This window comes from Peromyscus leucopus, chromosome 11 (assembly GCF_004664715.2).
Source record: "Peromyscus leucopus breed LL Stock chromosome 11, UCI_PerLeu_2.1, whole genome shotgun sequence".
NCBI lineage: Eukaryota > Metazoa > Chordata > Mammalia > Rodentia > Cricetidae > Peromyscus > Peromyscus leucopus.
Window position 1 is genome coordinate 3,365,311 of NC_051072.1, and position 26,820 is coordinate 3,392,130.

Sequence of the window (26,820 nt, forward strand, 5' to 3'; positions counted from 1 at the left end):
TTCCCCACCCTGGGAATATCTGTGTAGCACTGACCTCTGAGACTTACAAGAGAAGATTTATACAGGAGGCCCCTTCCAGACGAGGGCCTCAGAAGAAAGCCCAGTGAACAGGACAGTTGGGTCTTTCTAGGTACCTCTAAAAAGTGACCTGGTTTTAATGGTCACTGTAGATTTGAGGCAAGATGCAGGGTCTTCGGTGCACTTTCAATGCTAAGTCTTCAGTAGTCCCTTAAATTGGGGGACTACTGAACATCCCCAGGAGTACCCACTCCAGAATGGATATGGACAGTGGTTCTTGGAGAGAGATTTCGTTTCTGATGCTTTGGGGGAAAGCTAGCAACGCCCTTGAGAACAACAACAACAACAGAAGGCTATGGACTTCGGCCCCTAGCACCTCTTACCCTGTGCTGCAAACAGCTTCCTGCTGGGAACCCTGGGACGCGACCAGCAGGGACTAAGTATGAACATCAGGACACTCTTGCCTCCTCCTGCCTCCTGCCCTTCTTCAGTTCTTTGATAAAAGACTTTGAACAGCATCAAGTGTGATATCAGGGAAAATCAACTTCTGAGGCGTCTCTGAGTCGGGCTACAGAGTCAGGGGAGACCGAGTCATGACTCATGAATGTCCTGTGGACTCTCCAGAATCTCTCCAAAGCAACTTCCAGACTCAGCCTAGCAAAAGGGTCTTCAAAAGACTCCACCCAGGCACCCCAAACCTTTTCTGGCAAGGGCAGGGAGAGTTGAATTATTATCCTTCTATAGATAGCAACATAATTATATTAAAACTTGTAATTAAAATGTTTGGACATCTGCAAGCAAAGAAGCTTAGTCTATGAAATTTAATTTTTACCTGGAAGGAGTTTCATAGTTATTATAATTTGCTTCAGAATATATTTCTTTCCTGGCTGGAATGGACCACAAGTCTAGCTCACTGATTCCTTTTTATTGTCTTAATTGACTACTGATAAAAGCAATCTATGATTTGACACCCTGGTAATTAGTCACTTCTCAGAGTTCTTAGTGGTCAGTCTTATATTCATGCAAAAACTCGTCTTTATCAACAAGGGGAATAAAACTTAATGAGTGTCATTTTATTTTTCAATTGCTGCTTTGGAATACCTCATTGGTGCATTCCTGAATAGTACATCTGAACTGTTGGGTCCAGGTCTAATTATTATAGATAACCCTGGGAATTTCCATGAAGGATATCCAGAACAAGGTGGGCCTAGTATGTCTTCATATCTAAGCAGCACAGACAGGCTGAGACTTCAAGGCAAGTTTCATTAGTTATTCAAAGTGCCAGGGGAAGAGGGCTGTCTCCCTTTTGGGTTCTGTGGCTTCTGCTCCAGCACACAAAGGAAACTCTCAGAGTGGAAAGAAGAAGAGGTTGGCTTAACAAAAGGGGGAATCAGCAGGTAGATGTTTTCTGTCATAAATTACAATTTTACTTGTTTGCTTTTTGAGATTTTTGAGACAAGGTTTCATTGTGTAAACCCTGGCTGGCCTAAAACTCACTAAAGAGACCAGGCTGGCCTTGAACTCACAGAGATCCACCTGCCTCTGCCTCCCAAGTACTGGGATTAAAGGTGTACAAAACCACATTGGGGTGCAATTTTTAAAATGTGACTGGAGATCGTTTACATTCCCTAACTTAAACAAAAGCCTTTCGTTAGATTCCTTTTGATATATCATACATAGGCTGTACAAATTTCCTTTAAGAATTAGACACTGAGCTTCAAAACACATAAGTGCAACACATGTTTCTGTAGTGATTTCACTAGGAGAGAGGGAGCTTTGTGGTTTCTATGAGAAAAAGACACATTAACTTACAACATAATTTACAGAGAGCAAGTGCCAGATATAGACCTTGTAGATTCATTATCCTCTATGTTTACATTTTATAATCTCTCCATGTACTGATGTTTTATTAATTTTGATAATTTTGCTTATACAGAATGTGGTATATAAAACGTCTTTGAGAAAACAGGAATTATACAGTGAAATATGGAGTTTCCAGGAGGCTTCAGTCTTTGTTTTTGATTCTTTTCTAAAAGGTCTAGCATGCGTTTTTGAGCACGCATGTTTTAAAGGTTGATTAATTTCTGGATTGAGCATATACCATTGTCACTTGAATGCAGGTTTCCCTTGTTAAAACACTAACTTCTTCACAGAATACATAAAAAGCACCAGTGTCTGGCTAAAGTGCTCCCATCCCATTGTTCAGATGTCTCTATTCAGAAAAGATACTGATGAGCTGTCAGTCATTTGAGGAGAGTATCCCATGGGATGAGTGCCACTTCTCCAGGATAGAAAGTTCCACAAGGGAGTAAATGCTACTGTGCATTGTCAACCAGAGTGGGGGCTATTTGTCAGTATGTGGCAGTAACAAGTTAATCGGAGACTGTGGTATTACGCTTGCATCTTCCACAGATTCTGAAGTTGAGTCTAACTTAAGATGTTAAGCAGGGATGAGACAACGCCCTCATTCCTGAGATTTTTGGCCCCTGTAAAATAAGCCTTAGAATGATCTCTCAGGGCCACTTCAATGAACTCAAAAGTTGGCTTCACTACACACTGAACTAGGACCACCCTGGTCTTAGATCGTTTAGCCTTCAGAATTGTGACATGTAAATTTCCACTGTATACAATGATGACATTTGTGGTATTTTGTTATAGCAACTCAAATAGATAAATACATCAACATGGATGCATTTATGAAATTTCTATATCTAGCCAGCTGAGCTTCAAACATGAACGGATGAGAATATACCTATAGCACATGCATGGTGCGTGTTTGCATGCATGTTTCATTTTAAGGAGAAGGAACAATGACCTCAGTTTTTTACAGTAACTGTTGAAGTATATGCATCTTCATTTTAGTGGGGCGGGGGGGGGGGGGGGGGGGGGGGGGGGGGGGGGGGGGGGAGTGTTTCCACCTCCTTATACCATGCTGCCAGTTCATACACAAACAGCTAAGGCTGGAGTCACAAACAATTGTTTAAAGCTCATGACTGACTCTACCTCTGCAGAAACCCACTGCCTTGGGCTCAGAGGCACTGGAGGACTAGCAGGCAGAAACCAAGGCTGGAAAGTCTCTTGCAAGAGATTTTACACAGTAAGGAGAAACTGGAATGGCTTGCTCAAACTTGCTCCTTGGTAAAATTATTGAATGGTTTTCTTTAGACTTCCTTTGCTTTGGGTCCCTGAAAGGTCCACAATATACTGCATAAGGTCAAGGAGTAATGTGTGTAGTGGGTAGCCATTCCAGCTTGGATCTGGAAGTTCCAACCCCCATTGAGACTCTGGCAACTGTCACACCTATGAGGCAGGGCCAAGGGAGGCGTCTGGAGACCCGAGACCTGGATGGGAGAGCACTCTTTTTGTTCCTGGACCCTAGACGGTGGAGGTTGACTGAGCAGAGCTCCAGAGAACACCGCTGGACTGCGATACACCTTCCCCAGACCCCCGCAATCTACCTATTCCTTCATTTGTAAGTCACCCACTAAATAAATCTTCCTTTTAACTACATGGAGTGGCCTTAATAATTTCACCAATATCTGGCGCCCAATGTGGAGTAAAAGTTAAAACCTTCCTTTTTGAAAAAAAAAAATAGGGGAAGTGCTGTGGGATGGTCTGTATGTCAAATCTGTTGCTCTGATTGGTCAATAAATAAAACACTGATTGGCCAGTGGCCAGGCAGGAGGAAGTATAGGCGGGACAAGGAGGAGAAGAATTCTGGGAAGCGGAAGGCTGAGACAGAGAGACATTACCAGCCGCTGCCATGACTAGCAGCATGTGATGACACCGGTAAGCCACCAGCCATGTGACAAGGTATAGATTTATAAAAATGGATTAATTTAAGCTATAAGAACAGTTAGCAAGAAGCCTGCCACGGCCATACAGTTTGTACACAATATAAGTCTCTGTGTTTACTTGGTTGGGTCTGAGCAGCTGTGGGACTGGTGGGTGACAGAGATTTGTCCTAACTGTGGGCAAGGCAGAAAAACTCTAGCTACAAATATGGAACAGGTACTGTCTGATTTTTGAATCTTATTTCCCAGGGTTATACTTGTGGATGCTCACTTGGTTGATGAACCTACAGTATTCCATGACCTGCTTTATAGGTGTCCATACATCCCACACAGAAACCTAAGAAAGACAGAGGCACTTTCTAGAGAATTGTGAAGCTCAGAGGTAAAGGAACAGATATTATCTCCCTACAGGAAAATATCCCACAGGGTCACCTTTTGGCTCATCTTTGTTGATTTCTATCATTTTGCTCATGTTAAGCAGAATCTGTATTATAGTTAATTTTGGTTACCATCTTGACAGGATTCAGAAACACCCAGGAGATCAGTGAAACACACCTCTGGCTATTCCTATGGGGATCATGGGGACTCTGACCTGATGGATGGTTTAATTCACTGGTGGAGTCAAGACTTCAATAGAAGCTTGCGAGGAGGAATTGTGAAAGGTGAGACAGAGTTGAGGAAGTACGTCACTAGGGTGCTTCCTTAGGGGGTGACATCTTGCCCTGGCTCCTTCCTATCACTTCATCATCCTGTTTTCTGTCTGGTGTGAGGTGATTCATTCTGCCAAGCTCTTCCTGATAGGATGGATGGACAGAAATATCTGACACTGGGAGCTCAATTAATCTTTCTCTCTTGAGATTTTCTTTTTCCTTTCTTTCATTGTAGATATTTTAGTGATAGTAACATGAATTCTAAGTAACACAATCTGGTATACCTTTATATTCCTATTTTGGTCAATATGAACATTGCTTGTGGTTATTTACCAACTATAACAATTTCACTCACTCATTTGTTTACCATAGGCAGCCAAAACATTTGTAGACTTGACATCTATTGGAAGAGACATGATATCATGTTATAGATGTACAGAGATTCCATTACTTGCCTTGCCTTTTTCTTCTTGGTGTCAAGTTAGTGCTCCCCATAGTGATTGTATAATGACCCATATACTTGGAGCAGCCCACAGAGATTTTAGATACTTCCACCTGAGTTAATCTGCAGGGAATATGTGTACTTATTCTATTTCTTTCCTTGATGTCCCATTAACTTAAGAATCAAAGGTAAAAGGCTCCAAAGCTAGGGATAAACTCACCAACAACTCCAGTGTCAACTAAACTTTCCCCATAGTTGGCTGCTGGAGAGCCACATCCAGCTCCAGTCCTGGGGCTACACACAGATTCCTGTTTCTAAGCCTTTGTGTTCCCGTGTTGTGGTTTCTTTTTGCCATTCTAGATAGGACAGAAAAGCATTTCCTAGCAGATGCTTGGCGTACCAGCCATCTCGCTGCAGCCCTGAAGAAACACTTACAGTACCAGCAAACCACGGAGCTCATTCAATGGGCAGCCTATTTCTCAAAGGACAAGGAAATTTCCTGGCATTTGGTTCCTTTTTCTGTTCCCAGAAGCAATCCCTTTTTAATTGATTCCTCTTTAATTTCCTCACATACCCTCACTTTGCCTCCAGTCTCTGATGCTGTCAGTATTCATTCCCATTCTCTCGGGGACCCTTAGGGTAATGCAAAGAATCTTATTTGGATTTCTAGAGAATTCATTCTTTCAGAAATAAAAATCGGCGCTTGCTTTCAAAACAAAACGTAATGTGGCTCTGCTCTGGTTTGGGTATAGTTTGTCTCCAAGGGTCACATGTTGGAAGCTTGGTCCTAGGAATGGGTATGTTCTGATGGTGATGATGAAAACTATAGAAGGCGGGGCCCAGCTTAGGTGTACAGCAAGTCAGTCGTTGAGAGTACTGCCTGTGGAGTTCCTGTGGAACCTGGGTTTGATGCTGAGTCAATCGATTGTTAAAAACAAAGCAAAACAAAAAACATGGCTCCCGAATCGCTTGCTTCCAGCCTCACCATGTGACTTCCTCCTGTACGCTGTCCTTCTGAGGTCACCTGCCACATAATGACATCACCTAAGGGGTTCTCAACAGAGGTCAAATTGATGATGGAACCCTTCATGAGGTTACACTTACACTTCTTTGTAGTCAAATTCAAGCATACTGTGATGTCAACAGGAAATGAACTACTGTAGCCAAGACATTGTCCGTGAGACTCATGAATCTTCTGCTCATTCATTCACTTGAGTGTGGAACTATGTAAGTCTTCCCTCTGGGATATATGTGACACATGTACCTTGAAAGTTGCCTCTTTTAACAACCCTCCCTTGACTCACCCTCCATATGCCTCTCTCTTAGGTTTCCTTCAATCAGATCCCTTCTCACATCAAGCTGTATTAGACAAGTTAGTTCTGTCTTTCCTATGAGTCTGAAGTTCTGGGTTCCAACCTGTGTATATTTGAACGCCCAGAAGAGGTAGACACTGATGTTCTTGGAAACAAAGCCTGTTTAACTTGTGGACATACTAAACCAGTGGATGTTTTAAAGACTGCAATTGTCATTCTTCCTTTTTTCTACACTGCAGAGCAAGAGCCAACAATCTGAGGAATCCAGTTTTGCATCCCAAAGGACAGTGCACGATTTCCCTCAGACCTCTTTTCTTTGTCTCAGATGCTCTTCTCAATATCTATGTGCTTCTCTCTCCTTCCTTCAAAGGTTTGCTCCAATGATAATCTCTCTGTGAAGTGTCCCCAGCTGCTCTATCTCTGACCTCTGCAATCCCATGGTTGTTCACATCTGACCCCGGAGAGAACATCAGGGCTTTGGCCTCTGGTGCTCACAGGTGAGTCCCCAGCCCAGAGAAGAATGCCAGGCATCAAAGTCATGCTCTTTAAATTCCATCGGCTGTAGTGAAATGGCACAACATTACAGAGCTAAGAAGGGATGGAACTGTAAGCCCATACATTTGTCTACATGTTAAATCTCTCAACTGCTGCCTTCTGGATGTACAGAACTGCATGGAGTGTAACAACTCTTTCTTCTCCATCTACAACAAAGCTGGTTGTTGTTTCATGTTTTCTGCCCTTAGATACCGACATTGCACAGATCCTCTGGGACTTGGGTCGAGTCTTCCTTCTCTGGCTTCCTAACCTGCTGCCTGGGGCCTTTCTCTGGACTTCTCTTCACTGCTCTGCCCATCAGTATGTTTTACTTCTGGATACTGTTTCCTGCCATTTCATGCTTCTATTTCTCTAGGATATGTTTTTTAAATATGGTAGCTTCTCTAGGACAGTGTGCCTAGAAGACGGATTTTCTGAGACGCTGCATGCAAGAGCATGTTTGATTTTTCCTTCACATTGGGAAACAGGTTGTGTGTAGATTTGGGGTTGAGAATTACTCCCTTAGCAACTCAGGTAGCACCTCTTATTCTCTGCTGTCCAAAACTGTGACTGCTTAGTCAGGTAAAGGCTTTTATTTCTCTCCAGAGGTGCTGGGTCTTTTTATCTTGGTGCTTTGAATTTTCATGATGTGGAACAAGGAACACTTTCAATTCCTAGTACAAGGTGTTTCTGACTAAGGCATGAGCCCTGAGGAATTCTTCCTTCTGACTTTGATAATTTACCTCCTCTCCTCCTTTTCTGAGACCCCAGTCATGTATTCTATCTCCTGAAGTTGTCTTGTCTCTTCTTGCATTATTCTTATGTTTTCTGTCTATCCCTTTATTCTTTATCTTCTGGGTTATTTCCTTAGCTATTTCCCAGTCATTTTTTTTTTATCATTTGTTTCTAGTTTTATGAGTTATGTTTTTACAGCCTGGAAGGATTTTCATGTTGTTTGCTCCTTCTACATATCCTATTCAGTTTTTATTTAATGAATTCAAGATCTTCCTAAATCCTCTTCAACGCCAGACCTAAAGTTTTTGCTTATTTCTTTTAATCTCTTACATCCCCTAAATTATCTGTTTCTTTTAAGAGATAATTTATTTTTCTATTTTAGTCTCTTCTTTTTCAAGGCAATAATTCTCTCCCATTCCTCTGTAATCCTTGTTAATTTATCATATTTGAAGAAGAAAAACCCAGAGGCAGTTTCTTTCCACAGTGTGAAGAGAAGTGTTTCCTGATAGGTGTGGTTTCCAAATGTGAATTTATGATCAAGAGGGAGGGTCGTGCATGATGACCATGTTCCTTCATAATGATGGGTGGTAAGCAGCCTCCTCTTCTTCATTCCTCCCAACCCTGTATGTGTCTATGTGACTTGAACTTCACTCAGGATGCCAATGTCTGAATCGGGAGTCTAAATCTCACACTGGTTATGGTTTATTCAAGATAATACTCCTATTTTTTTTCTTGAAGTAAGCCCTCGTCATTCTGGCAGGAGAGAGGTCACAGAGGAAAAGATGGATACCAATTTAGGACTGAACAAGACAAACATTAACTTTCAGTTCCTCCCCCACATCTTCAGCTCCATGTCTGAGTCCTCAGAAGTCCCAGCTTGACTCTGACCCTTAACTTTCAGTTTTTACAAGACTCTTTATTTGCTTATTAGTGACACTGGAGTCTATGTTCTGTCTCTCTTGTGACTTCAGTCCCCTGTTATATCCTTACATCTGCATTTGGGGATGGTGTGTGAGAAACAGGACAGCAAATGCGAGGCAGAGGATACCTGTTGAACCACTCCTTGTGATTTCAATTAAGATTTAGTTTCGATTTTCCCCGTTTATTTAAATAGGATAACTATTTATTGTATTGTATTTGGATAACTATTTGTATTACAATAGTTCAATATGAAGATACCACGTCCCTTTCCCAAACAAGTTAAATATGTTCACTGCATTTTCATTGGCAGGGTTGGTGGGAAGGGTAGGAGGGGAGGAACTATTATCTGTGAGTCAAACATAAAAAAATAAAACAGTAGCAAAGCCTCTTGGGCCTTCAAGCAATGTGAACTCAGTTTCAAGGCTGCAGCAATGATCTTCCTGGAAGAGGATGCTGAAAGTAGCACTTTGTCCACTACTGTTTGACCTGGACATTGATTTGAGAGAAAGGAAATTGGAATGCAGATGCAACATAAACTTGACTCACAACTAAGGAGCATTTGATTCTTCTGTGAATTCTGGACTGCTGGGCAGACCAAGACTTAGACAGGGCTAACTTGCACAAAGGAAGGACAGCATGCTGGAGCCCAGTGTCTGCCTTCCTGGGGGTAAGGGAACATATGATATGAGCTGCTAATGATACAGTAAGACTATGGCTGCCTTACTGTAAAGTAGGGATGCTGAGTTTTTGAAGGAGAAGGTAAGTATATGGTAAATGGTCTGCACACCCCTAGTGGTGGAGACATGGAATCCCAGAGTGTACCCACCATATATGAGAGAGATTCATTCTCCACAGATTCAAATGTCATAGGCAGGAACTGTTCTTCCAGAGCAAAAGCCCTAGGGTGGTCGGGTGAGGGGCCTGGCCAGGGGAAACGCACATGTCTGTTGGCTTGGAGAGCTGCCAAGGAGTCTCTTCCTAAGAGATCTGCTGATGTTGCAGCTGAGAGGATGTCTCCTCCACCAAGTTAAGGTATTGATTAAGATATCAGGCTGATCTAATAATAAGCAGAAAATGCAAATCTGAACAGGTTTTTTTTTTAAGGCCTAATTTTCATTGATGTCTAGTGTATGAGTGAGCAGATGTTCATGAGATGCATCCTACTCTTGTCCAAAGGCTAGGAAACCATCAGCTCCAGGAAGAGAAATCTCAAGAAGAGGAGCTAGGCATCTCATTGCTTCTAGACTGAATCCCGGGAGCTGAGTGCTAAACATATTCCCTATGAACTTATTATCCAGTGACAGCTGCTGGACCATCTCCTCCAGGAATCATTGGGGGCATATCAGATCCTACAGGGTCTTGGACCAGTGTTTTCCATTTTGTTTACTAAAAGAATGAGACCTGGGAGCCTCAGTAAGTCAGGGACTGAATGATATCTCCAAATAGTTAAAACTCAGAGTTTACAGTGCTTGAACCACTCCAAGCAGGATGGTTTAGGTCCATTTGGCTCGAGCATAAGATGATCACGCCTTGACTAAATAACTCTCCATATAAGGGCAATTCCCATGGAAATCAGTGGCTAAGAATTTACATTTCATTTGTTATTTCTCTCCCAAAGTAAGCTCCTGAAGCTTGACGACTTCAATACATATTTACATCTTGTATTTGTATTTCTAACAGGATTAATTTGGCTCAAAACTCAGAAAATGAAAGATGTTATTTTCTTCACAAAAAGGAACAGAAATTGGTACAATGAAGTCATACTCAATAGGATGTTGACACATTTTTGAGAGGATTTTGCTTCCTTCAAAATCACTAGAGATTTACATGCACTAAAAATCTTATATTGGTAGGCAAAAAATATCTATGTCCTTAATATTTTTCTTTAATGACAGAAAAAAATGCCCTCTACTCATGGATTATGTGTAGCTTAGACTATGAAGACTCTAATCAAAACTGTCCAGGTTAAATGACATTCCTGTCATTGCAGATTTGCTTGAGGAATACATCACTTTTGAGCCTCAGTATTCAATTCTGAGGGATGGAGGTAAAAATCACACTACCTCAACCAGGTGTTGGAGATCAGGTGATACCTACATTGCAGAGTGTGGCACACTAAGTGATACTTGGCAGATGCTTTATAGTATAATGCATTTTCAGTATAATTTTGTTCATCATTCATGTTTAATGTATTTATTCATTAAGATAAATACATTTAACTCAATGTAAAGAAAATTAGGTTAAGCAAAGAGGTTGTCAGGAGAACAATGTCAAAGTCAAGTTGTATCATTTGGAGGGCTTTCTTACTCTATCATTTATGTGATCAGCATGGGGTTTGAAAGAAACAGGAGATTGTTGTAATTCTTGGGTCCAGGCGGAAAGAACAATTTCAAGCTCTTTCTGTTTGCTTGCCCATTATTCTTGACCCACCTCGCACAGAGCTCCCAGAACAGTTGCCAGCAGGCAAAGATGGGCGTGCCAACCATCTGCAGAGAGGAAGACATCACAAGCCCTTTAGGGCGGGATCCACTTCTCTTCCTCTGTGCTATCCTCTCTGGCCACTTACCTGACATTTCTTGTCACTCACTCAACTTTGCTGAACAAATACTGATGTGCTGATACTCTGTCCCCTGTCCCTCACCACAAATGTATTACCAATGCTTTGAGTTAGCTTCAGCTACATTTTGAATTAGTTCCTCATTTACAGTTAAGACTCTGGGATGATCTCCTCAAAGAAGCAGGCTAGGCACATATGAGATCCCACTAATTGGTCCCTTCTGGATTTTCCCATCACAACTAAGCTCTGTCTCATTCTACATTGGCATTAAAGCTGAAATTGGAGCAGTTTTATTTTAAAAAAAAATTAAAATGGTGGCTCATGGCTGTAATCCCAGCACCTTGGAGGTGAAGGCAGAGGCAGAGTGGAGAAATTGCTGTATGTTAAGAACCATCCTGGGTCCATAATGACCTAGACTGCAGTGGGAGACATTGTTTTTAAATGCTCCTTGACCGAAGCTATACATTTTGAACACAGTGATGATGCCTCCTTTACGTGCTAAGCACAGGATGTGGTATGCTCACCAGTTCACCATAGCTGCTTTGTGCCTATTGCAAAACACAATTTCTTTCCATCAGTTTCTAAACCCCCATGTTGGTTATCTGATAAATAAATAAAGTTAACTTGTAATGAGTCAGAAGTGCACAAATACAATATATATATATATATATATATATATATATATATATACACATACATATATATATAACCTTAGTTGCTTGTCAAATGGTAAGAGCAGATGACCCTCTCTGCCACATCAAGTAGGCAGGTGTTTAAAGTTTGGACCTCCAGTGATGCAGAACTGATTTCCACTCAGTTTTGTACAATAAAAAGAGATATAATTGCATAAGAGAAGAACACTACTAAGAAGTCATGGGTGTCTAACGACTTAAGATCCAAAAAGTTACACTTTTCTGGGTTTAATCCAGATTCTGAAATCTTGGGCTAGCTTCTATACAGTTCAGTTCGGTCACCAGTAAGACCCAGTAGAGAAGGTGGATGTGTTACTGCCTGCCCAAGTGCTTTCTGTAACTGACAGCCTGAAATCCTTAGACAGCATTTTGCAATCCTTGACATCCTTTTGGCTAGACAAAACAAGCCCAGAATAAAACTCTGACCCACTTACCCAACTTTCTATGGGACATGTGCACTGGGATTCTGGCAGAATGCCATCACACGCAAAAACCTAGGTCTTAGTATTAGTCCACATGCCCTAAACCTACTCAGCTGCTTCTGGAACCTGCTCCACCTCTGTCATTAAAACTCTGTTTTCTTGGTAATCTTGTTCTTACTATCATCACCTAGCTCATGAGAAAATCACATTGGCATGTGCACTTGAGTGTACACACACACGGCTTGTTGTTCGTCACCTTCAATGAAGTATGTTTCCACAGGTAACTTTAACTTAGATTACTGTAATAACTCCCACATTACAGTCTTCCCTTTGCCTTTGATCCTCACATTTTATTCCTAACAGATCAGCCAGAATAAGCCTGCTGCAAACCAAGCCGGGCTGTGCCACCTCTGCTCAATGGCTTGTCTTAAAGGGCCTTCCTGATGTGTCTATCCTTCTGCTTAGCCCCTTGGCCAAGTCCCAAGCTCATCCCTTGGCCAAGCCTTCCTCCTGCTTCCTGCTTCCCCAATGTGCACACCAGGCACATCCCCCACCCCCCACCCCCCACCCCACCCCCCACGCCTTTGGACTCCCCTTTCTTTTATCAGAACACCCTTTCCCTAACACCCATACGGCTAGCTGGCTCACCACTCTAGGAAAGACTCAAAAATCACCTCCTGATTAGAACCTTCCTTAGCCACCTCATTGAAAGTGGTTTTTGTTTGTTTGTTTTAATAATTTTCTGTCCTCTCTATTTGAGAGGAGGTTAGAGATTTCAGGATAATCTCCAGAGACCGAACCAGTGGTGGTACAGAAGAGACACATGGCGAAGAACTGTGAACTTAGTTCCTAACGTGTGTCACTAGCCTCTATTGATACTTGTAGTTGTCAGGGACAGATCTCTCAGTTCACAGCTCTGCTGAGACAAAATCTACTTTGTAATCTCAATGTATCTGTGATCTTTCAATAAGCAGACCAGGTGACTCCCAACTTTATGATGCCTGGAATGGTTTCAGACACAGGGCATCGCACACAGAGTATGAAAGCTCTGATATCTGTCAGCGCACACATACCACAGTCTCTCTCCTATATTTCTCTTGGGCCACGGGTCTCTATTTTCTAAATAGAACATGAAATCTTATCCAAATCCAGTGTTCAAACACTCTGACAGGATAATTTTGAACTCAAACCACCAGTATCAATTTGCATGAAGAAATCTTTAAATGAATATTTTAACATGTATGTTAAACAAATGAATTCAAACATTTAAAATGTTCATTGCCACTCTAAAATTAAGACTCTTCAGTGGCACATTGAATCTTTTTTTTTTTCTCACTAGGTAGCAAAAATGAGATATGGCCAGAAAATAAGAGGAATAGATGGGAGAGAAAGGACTGGTCAAATGGAACGCTCTTCCTGGCCAGAGAAACAGAGAAGTGTCTTCACCTCTAACCAACAGAAACTTGAATGCTTATACACCACCACCAGCACCACCACCACCAGCACCACCACCAGCAGCAGCAGCAGCAGCAAAGACTTTGAAAAACTCTTTGCAGACATCAAAGCATAAACCACTTTCAAAATTTACTCACTTTTCTAGAGTCAACAATACAGGGGACAATTCTTAGTTAATCGTATTTCCATTCCCTAAATATTTCCTCAAGATCCCACACATTCGGCTACCCGGCCACACCCTCTGACCCTCTCCCCTAAACAAACAAGCAAACAACAACAACAACAACAACAAAACCACTCTTATGTCATCAAGTAAACACAGACATGAAATGGTCTTTAGTAGTCTGGACCAAGACTCCTTGACTCTCCTCCACAGTAGCTGGGGTGGGTGATGATGATGATGAACCCAGGGTTTTAGTCTCCTATGACCTCTCACTTCTCCACCTCTTGGTGCTTGTTTCAAAGGCTGCTCTTCAAACTAATGGCTACATTAGAGATATTTGGGCATTAATGATGGCCTACCTCCAAAATGCCGCTCTCCAGGCAACACAGTGAGAGCGACTATTTTCAGTTCTGTAAACGCACCTCGCACACAATTCAGCAGGCAGCCTATCCCAGCCTGCATCCCGCTAAGCTAGGCTGGTCCATGCTGGCAGTGACTGTGTTTGAATTAAAGATGCCCCTGGCCACCTGCCCTGTGCCTGCAACAAGTCCCCTTTTTTTATTCTATTTATCTTCACAGTCATCTATTTGTGTCAAGAAAAGAAACATATGAGCACAGCATCTGTTACTAGAGTCACAAAATTACCAAATACTTCCAAAAGGGAAGAAATAGGCAATAAATCCAGATGACTTGTCAGGTGTTTAAGGAGAGAGCATTAGTCTTTCAATCACTGTGTCTTGTTTTAAGCCGAGCATATGCTGCTAACAGCAGAGTCGCCCAGCTCACCCTAGTCTGTGATGCAGACAGGCACCAGAGAAATGTCACCTCTTCTAATCTGGCAGGGGAAAGCAGTCCCCCCCACCCCCCACCCTGCACACGCCTATAATGAAACTGTAACACCTTGAAGACACTTCCCTATTGGTTACTTTACTCTGCTTGACGAAACCTTTGTAAGTTCAGAGTCTGATTTGGGGAAAAATCTAACTTTTTCTGGCAACTAGCTCTGATCATACCCACTGCGATAGTTACTGGATTTCTCTCTGGATGCAAGCAACAGGTCTATGTGGCCCTACTAAATTAACCTTATTGCTCGGTTTAAGTCTTCAGACTCCTGGGAGGGAAGACAGGCGGGTGTTAGAGGCCGGAGAGACCACATGACAGGCACACCTAAAGAAGGATGCTGACTGACAGTCTTTCCAGACAAGCCCTGGCATCACCCCCCTTCCCCCGCCCCCAGCCTCAGAATCTGAAAACTGTCCCCGAGGCATGCCCAGACCGCTGCTTGGATCCAGCACCCTTAGTCCCCGCCATGCGCCCAGGTGAGCTGCGCCAAGGGCGCCAACTCCCTTACCTGCCAGGCTGCCCGGCCTCTGGAGGGTGGCCGTGGCATACAGTTCCTGCGAATGCTTGCTGTACTGCTCGGACGCGTGGACCAGGCGCTTGGTGGGCGACAGGGTGGCGTAGGTGCCGATGGTGGAGCTCAGCTGGTGGATGGGCGAAGAGGAGATGGTGGACTGCACGGTGGGGGGCGAGGTCACGCGGATCGGGGACAGGCCGGCCGAGGACACGACGATGTTGATGGGCGAGCTGGTGCTGTAGGACTTGGCCAGGCGGCTGGGCGACTGCTTGGGCGAGGAGCCTCGCGGCGCGGCGTAGGCGGCACCCTCGGGGGCCGAGCCTCCGCGCTGCAGCTTGGTGGGCGAGCCGCCCTGCGTGGTGGTCAGCGGGGAGCCCCCGCGCGGCGGCGCTGGCAGAGTGGAGCTGGAGTAGTAGAGCGCGGCGGCGGCGGGCGGCGCGTCAGGCAGGTGGAAGGCGCTGCCCAGGCTGGGCGCGAACGGCTCCCGCGGAGGCGGAGGCGGCGGGGCAGGCTCGGACCCCGCCAGGTGCCCCGCGCGGCCCGTCGTGCCCTGTGCCGGGGAGAGCAGAGAACACGCGCGCTCAGTGGTGGAGAAGCAGCCGCCCACCCGCCCCGCCCGGCTGCAAAGGACAACTTCTGCGCCCAGAGCCCCGGGAGCCCAGGCAGCGAGAGGAGAGGAGAGGGATGCGAACTCACACCCCAGTCCGTTCCCAACCAGGCTCCTTTCCAAGGAGAAAGGAGAGGGCTAGCAAAGGCAGGCTGACAGCGGGGGAGAGGCATGCCTCTGCTCAGCGTTCCAAGAGGTTTTAGTCACAGAAAAAAAAAAAAAAAAAAAATTTAAAGGCCACCCAACCGGTGATCTCCCAGAACGCCCTCCCTATCTGGCAGTTTTAATGAAAACTCCACGCTCGCATTATTTCAGGAGACACACTTTCGGCTACCCAAAACTGACCGAATTGTATACTTAGATGGAGGATGCAAGAGATGTACTTCTTAGAATTAATTCTGCTGCTTTGCCGCTAAGACTCTTTCTGTGGGCAAGAGTTAAACAGAGGGAGAAATGCTACCTCACAAGAGTAAGCTTGGCTTTTCAGTATATGTGTGTATATATATATCCAGAGGAAGCAGATGAATTAAAATTGAAATGACAAAAAGCACTTCTCTTTTGTGGATTTTCAAAGTGTACTCTAAATGGCTCAGTGTATCTCTCTGGTAGGCTCCTAGGAGCCCCCTACAGTTGTCTTCCAACTGAAAGCCAGTTGCTTTCCTTTACTTAGAAGAACACAAAAGACAAGGGCTAGGGTGGAGTTACAAAGATCCTGGGAGGGGAAAGCAGTTTCCTTGAATTTTGCTCAGAGACAAATTTGCATCATAATGAAAACAACTACGTCGTCGTCAAGCACTTCTGGGAAGAAGGTCTTGAGCCTCCAAGCTTCCCCTCAGGGGAGGAGAAAGGGTCTGGGGAGTCCCTGGTGTGCAAAGCTGGCCGCTTTGCTCCACTGTGTGAGAGAAGCTGGAAAAGAGGGTTTGGGAACAGAGAGTGCCGATTCCGCCGGGAGGGCAGCAAGGGGCTGGCGGGAAGAGGGACGGAAGAGCAGATACGTGTTCTCCACAGAAAATTTCAGTTGTGTCTCTGCCCTTTGGGATGGCATTTGGCAAGAGGGAGGCTGGGCATGATCTGCACATGCACAGCATTCCAAATTGTCTCTGGGATGTCAGGAGAAATGCTGAGGGTTTAACCGGGCAGCATCAAGTTCCTTTGTTAAGGACAAGTTAGAACTTGTGGAAACGTCTCCGCCAGTAAAATCTTGCCTCATGAACTCGAGGAGCCCAGTTTGATCCCTAAAACCCACCTTCAAGGAGGTGGGGCAAATGGAGTTTGTGTTTACTAGGGAGGCAGACAGTTTAAGCATCCCTGGGACTCAATGGCCTGCCAACATAGCGTGGCCTCTTTGGAGAATTCAAGATCAATGAGAGACCCTTTGGGGAGAAGGTTGTACAGAATGGAGGCAGGGACACTTGAAGCTGTCTCCCGACCCCACCCCAACATAGGCACATGCACATGCATAAATGCTCACACACTCACTCATACACACACACACTCTAAGCACAGCTTTGTGTGAGGGAGATAACCATTTGTTAAGAGACTTTCTCTGTGGAAGGTGTATGTGTATCTCTCTCACACACATTTGTTTTTATATATAATGAGTATGTTTAATATAAATTTCATAAGTACATTATGTATCCCAACCTGAACTGGAATTATTTTTAGTGTAACAGTAGGAGACAACGTAGAATGTAAGCCCCATGCATTTGCACAAAAAGTCTCTCTAGCAACCACAACAGGATCTCACCCACAAAGGAGACTGTGGTGGCATTCGCTGAGGAAATGAAGAGTGGCTCACAAACATGACCCAGGCTTTGGCCTTGAGAATCCAAACTCAAGAATGTACAAGATCTGCAGAAGCTCTCTATATCTCAGAGCTGTGGTCCAACCTCACCCTGAAATGCTTGGGGGCTTTTCCCTCAGCAGTATTTCTGAACATGGAACCTAACAGACTAGGCATCCCAAATCAAACTGTAGGTGAGCATTGCCAGAGGAACTTTAAAAACATTTTGGAACACCTATGACTTACTCTAGACATTTAACTTAGAACCTTGAAGGTGGACCTGAGCAAAAGGCCAGTGACCCGGCTTCCCAGGAGATTCCAATGGCCAGCACACATGAGAACCAGTTCTTAGAACTGTGGTTTTCAGAGGGTACTGCCTATTCACAAAGCAACAGCAGTGTTACCTTGAAGAGAACAGAAGCCTTGCTCTAAACCAAGCTACCTCTGTTTGGACAAGCTCTCTAGGTGACTGAGTCCCCACCAAACTTTGAGAACCAACAACAGCAGACCGTTTGGTTCTGAAGGTCTGAAACGGGTCCTGACATTGGCATTTCTAACAGTCTGCCAAGGGAGGTAGATGGTACTGATCTAAAAAAATTCTGACAAGCCCACAGACATTTTCCTTTTGAGGATCTGCTATGTTCATTGTTGACTACGACCTCTGCAACCTGGTATCCAGCTAGTAAGTGGTGAGAGAGCTTCATACAGGAAGATAATGATGGAGAAAATGAGAATATAGAAACACCCTATATTCTTATAAGAAAACACTTTGTTATGTCTTCTGTGGCACTAATCATTAACTTCTACATTAATGATTGCATTACCAGATGCATACTTTTAAATAAATACTGATAAATATAACTAATTTAAGTGCAGCTATTACTGTATCTTTACAGTGGATGGAGGTTGATATGGAGATGTACAACTGGTCAGAGTGCAAAGAATAAGTAACTGTGACCGACTTAGTCCTCAACTGCATTGGACCACCTTCTCTCAAAGCTAAGGAAGAAGGGACAAAAGGATTGTAAAAATCAGAGACCAGGGAGGGGTGCTATGCAATGGTGTCTTCTAGACACAACAGGGCCATCACAGCAGTAACTCACAGCAGCTGTGGCTGCCTGCAGAGGAGAGTCAGCACCTGCAGGAATGGGACAGTAGATCAAAAGGTTCCACTCAGGAGATACTGAAAGGTGATGCTTGCGAGGGATGCAGAATCTGTTTTCTTCAGGGATGTGGCCCTGGTAGGTTGTCTATGTTCCAGTGGATGATCATACATTCATGCCCACACAAATAGCACTCACTGAACTGCTTGGGTTTCGAACAAATAAGAAGAGGACACAAAGTTGGACAAATTATCTTGGGGTCTGAGAAGAGCATGGGGCAAATGCACTCGAGAGTGAGGGGTGTGTATGACTATAAAACACTGTGTTCATGTATGAAACTCTCAAGGGTGCAAACATTTTTTAAGTAACTGTCTTTTTAAAGTAGATGGAGGCTACAGTAGAGACCTACAACTAGTCACAATGCATAGAATAATGACTGTGGTATGCCTAGCCCCACTGGGTAAATTTACCATGCAGCCCCTATTCTTAAGGTCCAAGGATCATTGCTGAAGAGGGGTGGTAAGATATGAAGAGCCAGAGCATTGAGACAGGACATCTGCTGGGAGACAGTGTCTTTTATATGTGACAGAGAAACTGCACCCATGAACTCTCAACCATGTGGTTGAGATCATCTAAACAACATCTGCAAAATGATCACACAAGTTGACATCCCAACATGTCAATGCAGATGATGGGAATCTCACAAGGCCCCACCTCTAGATGAAGATCCACAGGCTGCTGAGATGGGAGGACTCACAGGCTGCTGAGAGGGGAGGACTCACAGGTTGCTGAAGAGAGGCAGAATCAGGTTTCTCCAAGGATGAACTCCCCAAGAGATTATCCAATCGCAAGTGGTCATCCCTAAATACATGTACATATGAACAATACTAGATGGACTTGGTTATCTGTGTGTTTGTGTGTGTGTGTGTGTAAAACAATTATAATTAAAGGAGAGGTCATAAAGTTGAGAGGTGACACATGGGAAGAGTTGGAACATGGAGAGAGAGTGGTGGAAATAATGTAAATATAGTTCACTTGTATGAAAATTTTGATAATTAAAAAATGAATTTAAAAGGCAACTAACTCAATTAATAAGCTAATTAACTAATAAAATAGAAAAATTACTCAATATTTCTGTATTTGAATGATGTGTGATCCAGGAAAGCTATGGTTTGTAAACACCTTGAATTCCTGATGATCTGTTTGACCATCTAATCTGAGAGGACTAATTCTGTTGAATGTTAACATCTATGTAGTTTCCTGAAAAGGTCCCCAAATCCGCAGAAATTTTGGAAAATGCCATATTACCTCTAGACATTTTGAAAGCAAAGGTGTCTAAGTCAAAAATAGGCATATAGGAGGATTTTGGTGAAATTTTTAGAATTTTTAACAAGGAGAAGGGGAAGGAGAAAGAAGTAATGACATTTTATATTCTCTGAGGCGGCAAGCAGTGTTATTCACTGTGTACCGAAATGTGAATTTTACACAGCCTGCTGTTTCCATTTGTTTAAAAGCTTCCATTGCTGGGCCTTCCTGGGATGCCAGCCTTCCCAGTACCTGTTGAGCAGCATGACCATGGCCATTTGCTCTAGGCCTGGCAATGCCCCAAACTGGTACATCCCAGTATGGCAGCCACTGGGCAGACAAGCTCACTGAGTGCTTAAAATGTTGCTTGTCAGCTGACGCTGATGATCTGGATTTGGCGTACACTTGATTAATCTCAATTTACATAGCCACATGTAACTGGAGACTACCTTATTGGGCTGCACAGCTGCACAAGCTCATCTATAGCTCATAACAAAAGGTCCAGAGGTGCTGTGGTCCATCCCAGTGGCTGATGGAGTAATAAATGTCTAAGAACAGCTCATCATTTGTGCAAAAATGGAAATCTGGGAGCACGTATCCACTTCTGTTTCACTGCATAAATTCATTTAGTAACTCTTAGCCAGTTTGGGAGACATAAGGCTGCCGTTCAAGCCTACTCTACAATTCATAGGATGGCTTATTATAACCCACTGTTGAATTAAAAACAATACACAATAGATGTAAAGAACTTAACCCACTCCTGTGCGGGTTCAGCTGTACCTCAAACATGAGTTCATACAATGAAAATGTAAGTCTATTTTTAAAATTAGATTTCAGTCAAACTTGGACTTTTTAAAAATTAAGGACTGGACTCCTTTCCATAGTGATATTTATAAGCAATGATAATGGGAAGAAATCTGTCATTGTTGAAGAGGCCCTTAAGGAACAATAATGATAAAACACATTTCACAAGGACTTGGAGCAGAATGGGCCCTGAGGTTGTCCTTGGTCACAGTTCTGGATGCTGGCAGGGACCATTCCTCCCTCTATCTTTCTTCCTCGTTCTTTGGATTAGGAACAGAACAAAGGTGACTTTGTCTCCTGAGAAAGTGGGGATGCACTTCTTTGGAACTAAGAAGGAAACAGTGGTAAAGAGTTATCAAGTAGGTGATGTGACTGGACAGCTTCCAGGAGGCTGATCCGGGCACATGCCCAGGGTAGTTCTGTTTTATCTTGTTATTGTTAGAAAATCCTCAAGAAAACAGAAACAGAAACCAAAGTTCATCTCTTTGTATATAAGTTTCAGTTGGAACAGACTTAGAATATACCACAGTTATGCATTTTATGTTCTCTCTCTGTGTGTGTGTGTGTGTGTGTGTGTGTGTGTGTGTGTGTGTGTGTGTGACTTATTTGTTTATTGTGGCCTTCTCTGTTATTGTGCAATGGTTTCACACCTCTTTGATAAAACTGTTTTAAAAGAGGATACATTTGTCCAATCGCTACTGAAAGACAATTGTATATGGAAGTCAGGCAAGGCACCCATGGCCTCCAAACAGGCTTTAACTGAAACAGAGCACAAGCTTGATGCATCAGGTCACTCACTGCCTCCACAATTCACTAACCAGAGCACTGCCCCAAGCATGGTAAGACAGGCGCTCTCAGAGTGGGTTCTGCAGTTCTCTTGAATCAGTCCTTTTCTGTGGTATTATTTCATTGCATTTTAGGGTCGTACTCTCTGGGTCATAAACATGACACCGTTCGGTTTTGGAAGAGTGGAGACCCTGGGGATGTGGTGGGTTTCGTGCAGAAAGTTGCATTGGCCTCAGCAGCAAACAGTTGCTTCCTGATCTTCACTCTGAGTCATCTGCACAAGAGCCAGGGATGGCCAGAGCTCGCAACGGGGACCCTTCTTGGAGCTTGGGTGCTTATTTTACTCTCTTTTTCTGGAATTCTGACAATCTAAACAAAGCAAAGCACAGCAAAAAGAGAGAAGAAGAAGAAAGAAGAACCCCAGTGCTCATCGCCAGCTCTCAAGTGACCTGAGAGCTAACAAGCTCTTAGGAACCTTGAGTTCCAATCATGAGTATACCATGACCCTAAATGAAACGACATCTTATAAAACAGGTCCCCGATTTAAGACAGTCCTTGTGAGGACACACTGAGACCTGCCAAATTTGCTGAAGTAGTCAGAAGCCCCACCCCCACCCCCCACCCCAGCTCTGGGAGAGGAGTGATGTTTGCCCAGAATGCTAGGCAGCTAGTGCAGTGAAGTCAGGAATGGGCACCTGAGGTCACTGGTTGGTGGCTTCCCAAGATGAGCCTCTTCAATAGCTGGCTACCACAGTCTCCTGTCTTTTTTTTTTTTTTTTTTTTTTTAACTGTATTTTGCCCTTTCTCAGTTTCCTGTGATCATGACACATAGGCAGACCTGTCATGAAAGGTGTCCCCTCTGAAGGCAGCTCTGAATGATGGGGACTAAGTCTCTGTTAGCACAAGTGCTTCTGGGTCAGCAGAGGGTCATTGACGGAAAGTCTGCACAGCACATTTCAAAGGAACCTCCACATCCAGGCTGTCAATGGAAGTGCAGGAATGCAGCCCTGGCTCGCATCAGGAAGGCCTTGGGCTGACATTTGCAGGAACTAACCTAACACAGTGTGGTCTAGGTGATGTCAAAGCGGCCAGACAGTAAAGAGATGACTGAAGCATACCCTTCCAGTGACTCAGGGAAACCAGAGGACAAGTCACTGCAATGGCATCTTTGGAGACACTGATTTCTCCAAGTTAAGTAAGGAGAGTTTTGTCTGTGCTAATTAAAGCTTTGGAGAAAGCATCGTGGTTTCTTAGGATGCATTTTGCCTAGAGCTCAGGAGTTCACACACAGAAGGACAAAGCCATTGACTCTCCCACCTTTCAAATGAGAAAACCTACCTACTCTAAAATGCAAATGGTTTTATGAAAGCATTATATAAGATATAACTGTAAGGAAAATTTAATCCCCAAATCAGTCACGTTCCTTGAATTGACTCCCTGGATTGTGATGGATTTGCTTGTGCATTACTACCCCTGTCCATAGGAATCTGATAACTTTTCCTCTGCAGTGATCAACGGAAGGGAAGGCCAACCTCTAATTTTAAAGGAAGAAAAAAAAAAATCCTGGTACTGTAAGAAAGATTTGATTTTGGAAATAGTCAAAAAATGATGTGGTGCTTGTCTAGTGATTCTCTCAAGGGGTCCTGGCTTTGATAAAAACTGATAAACAACATAAAGAGATGAGACAGCTTCCATGTACAGCGCCTGCGCTGTCCCCAAAGGCATTAACTGCTACAGCGGTTACCATCAGTGGGAAAGGAAGGGCTAGTAAAACTGTAGGTAACAGCTCACCGACAAATTCAACTTTATTGAAAAGAAAAATGGGGATGGTTTTTCTCCTTCAGCGAAAGGGCCAAAGGACCCATTGTCGCCTTGTGGATCATCGTGGAGACTACCCTCACTGCTCACTTTTTATCTGAGGGTCCCAAAGCTATGGAAAGCAGTGAAGGGAGGAGGAGAAAGAGAAGGGAGAGGAGGACAGAGGACAGAGGAACAGAGGATGGAGGAGAAGGAGAAAGAAGACGGCCTGGCTTTGGCTGGGTTTTGGAAACCTGTTCCTAAGGCTGGGTTGCCTTGTGCAGCCTTAGCTCAAGGAGAGGAGCCTAGTCGCACCTCACCCTGAGAGGCCACACTGTGTTGACACCCATGGAAAGCCTGCTCCTTCTGAACAGAGGTGGAAGAGGGATGGGTTGGGGAGAGGGACAGAGGGGAGGGGAGGGGAAGGGGGAGGGGAAGGGAAGATGGGAAGCTGCTGTCAGGATATAAAATAAATGTAAAAATTTAATTAATGAAAAAAAGAAGGTGTGGAAGAAGAGGAGGAGGGAGGATGGGAGGACGCATCAGAGATACTGAGAGCCATCGGGCCCCTAGCGATGCAAACAGGAGATGCTAAGTATTCCAATTCTCCAATCCGTAAATCCTTAGGATTTAAAGATGTCATTAGGACAAACAAGATGCTATAAATGTTTGGATCCTTGGATGCTTATTTTTCCTGTCCTTTATCCTCCCTTTAATGAAAATTCGATAGGGTCATAGCTAGTAAGTATTTTATGTCTGACCATTTCTATAAGCCCCCACAGGAAGAAAAGTGGAGAAGAAAGCACAAATGAATGGCACAAAGATCCTATAAATACTTATCATAAATAATAGATAGGAAGCGTGTCTTAGTGGAACATCTTTTTAAAGTCTACATGAACACTGGCAAAAATATATCACATAAAACTTTCACTTCAGCACAAAGTCCTGTCAGTACAATTTTAATAATCTAAATATTTGCACAGAAAAGGAAATGTTAGCTTGGAACACAAACATACACTCTCTGCAATACAAAACACTTCCATTGTCAAAGCCAGATTAAACATATTTATGCTAGAAAGGGAAAATAGGGGAGAAGACTTGAAAGCCAAGGAAGAAATGCAGATTTATAAGAAGCAAGCATTTTTAAACTATCAAAAAAAAACCCACCAAAAAACACAAAACAAACAAACAAACACAACCCTCCTAGCAGAATCCCACATATATGCCAAGGAAAATTCACAAAACAACATGCTTTCTCCTCTAAACACTGCATGTTGGATGCATTCTGTGCAGTCTACATGGCATACATCTAGGCAAAGCTGTGCTTTTCAAATGTACTGGTAACGTGTGTATCAAAGCATTACTTCAAGATAATTTATCTTATTATTAAGCAGGCAAGAGTAGCCCTTCCCATGCTGAGATCAATACGATGGCTGATTATTGGAAACTTTCTCCTCTTCTGCACCAGATGGGACTTTAGGGTCCACCCCACTACCACTCATACTTGTCAGTGTCCCAACAATGTACTCATCTGCCTCTGGAAGACCTGAACACTGACATATTCATAATTATGATATATCATACACAGGGACATACAAGACGGGAAGTCAGTGTAACATTAAACAGACAGGCCAGATTGAAAAGAAATGATGAATTTTGTTCTCTTGAGAAGCTTGTTGCTCTTCCAGAATGTCCACTACTATGTGGTTTCATTTTAGCTAACTGTCACATGATTCTCAGCTTCCTGCAGGCCATTTCCCCAGGATTGCCAGAGCATATTTCAGTCCTTCCAGGAAACATGTGCATGGCTTTTAAAAAAATATCTCAGCTCTGATACTACTTTTCCAGGGTTGTATCCTCAGATACATAATTTCGTATTTCTCATTTATTTTGTTTCTTTTAGGAGAGACTTGCTGGATGATTTTATTTTATGTTTAGACATGAGAAAAAAATCATTTTCAGAGTGGTTCTTTTATGCCATAAGTTGTGCTTACAGCATTTCAAGTAATATACAGGGCCTTTTACATGCAAGGAAGCAAGCAAAACTTAGAAGCTAGCTAACTCCTTGTTCTCCAGGCTACTTAGAAGCTCCTGTGGTATCACTATGGTGAATGGCTGAACCTGGTGGGATTTGGTGGACCTTCGGCCAGTTACTGAGGATGTAGAAATTATTTTCTGTAGATGACACTCTTCATTGAAACACACAAATGGGAATCTCTTATGCAGCAGTTGACTGGACAGTCACTTTTACATATCATCATGCTCTGCTGAGAACTCTTTACTAGCTTCTACCTTACTCAAAGATGAGCTCTACCAATGATCCATTATGTCTCCTGTCACTTTACAAATCTTCGCACCCTATTCTAGCTGCCCTGATCTACGTGGTGGTGTTTTTATTAATATGCCAGACAACTCCACCTGAAGGCCATTACATTCATCACCCCTGGATAACCATAGACCTCTCCTATGTGTCCTCACCCAAATGTCTCCTCTGCAAAATTCTATAGTGTTTTATTTTCCTCTCTGAGTATCATCCTATTCTGTGTCCATTTCCTCCCTTCAGTGACCATCACCTTCTAATTTATGAGATATTATGCACATTGCTTAATTGAAGTGTTGATTTTTCTGATTTCCATGCATACTGCTAGAACAAAGGGTCCCCAAGGACCAGGACCATCTCTATTTTCTATACTTCGCCATCCCAAGAGCACAGGCTCATGCCATAAACAAGCATAGGATAAATGTCTTGAAATGAATAACAGGGTAACAGATGAAGTAAAAGAGAGGGAAGCTTGATTTGATTAGGACTGCTTATAAGAGCTGACATTGGCTTAGAAGAAGTAAGCAGATAGGGAGCAGGAATCCACATAGCCTGCTTAAAAACTGTGAGAAGTGTGCAACTTGGATGAGCAGAGCCTCTGGGATGGAGAAAAGAGGGCTGGGGGTGAATCAGGCTACATCATTTCCTGGATGTGACATTTGCTAAGGTGGGCTGTACATCCACTGTCCTCCAGTTCAAGTTCATGAATTCCCCTTAGCATCGGAAAAAAAGTCCAGCCAGTAACACAGAAGAACTGTCAGATGGTGACTCTTGTGACTGATGAGGATCTGAGAGGATATGGTGAGCATGTAACCCATCCCCAAGGCCTACTGCGGTGGTCATTCAATAAACTCTTAGGAGGTTGCATTAACTAGAGTCTTTCTAAAAATTGACACCAGAATCTTAAACATTGATGACATTGCTTCATATTCACATTGGGGTATCATTTGTGAGCAAGACAGAAACAGTTCATATCACTTTAGAATTACAATTTTTTTAGAGATGGGTAAACATCTTTTTTTCTGTTGATTATTGATCTTACTCAGCTCATCATCCATTAGCCACAATTTGGGCTCACTCGCCCTTGTAGCACTTGTTAACGACAGGGCATTCAAAAAATTAATCTCGCTTGAAGGGGAGATGTAACACCATTGAGAATATTGACAAGAATAACATCACATGGGCTTTGTAAAACCAATGGATCTGAATGAGATGTCTTTGAAATGGGACCTGGTTGCTCTATTTCCAAGAGTGTAACACTA

General features: G+C 43.4%; 1 protein-coding gene across 1 annotated transcript in view; it reads right to left on the bottom strand.

The window, feature by feature from the left end:
• Positions 1 to 26,820, bottom strand: part of Ctnnd2 (catenin delta 2) — an 874,755-nt gene that overhangs the window by 380,635 nt on the left and 467,300 nt on the right. Inside the window, 1 exon segment of the mRNA XM_028882044.2 lies at positions 15,048 to 15,603. Coding sequence (XP_028737877.1) covers positions 15,048 to 15,603 — 556 coding nt within the window.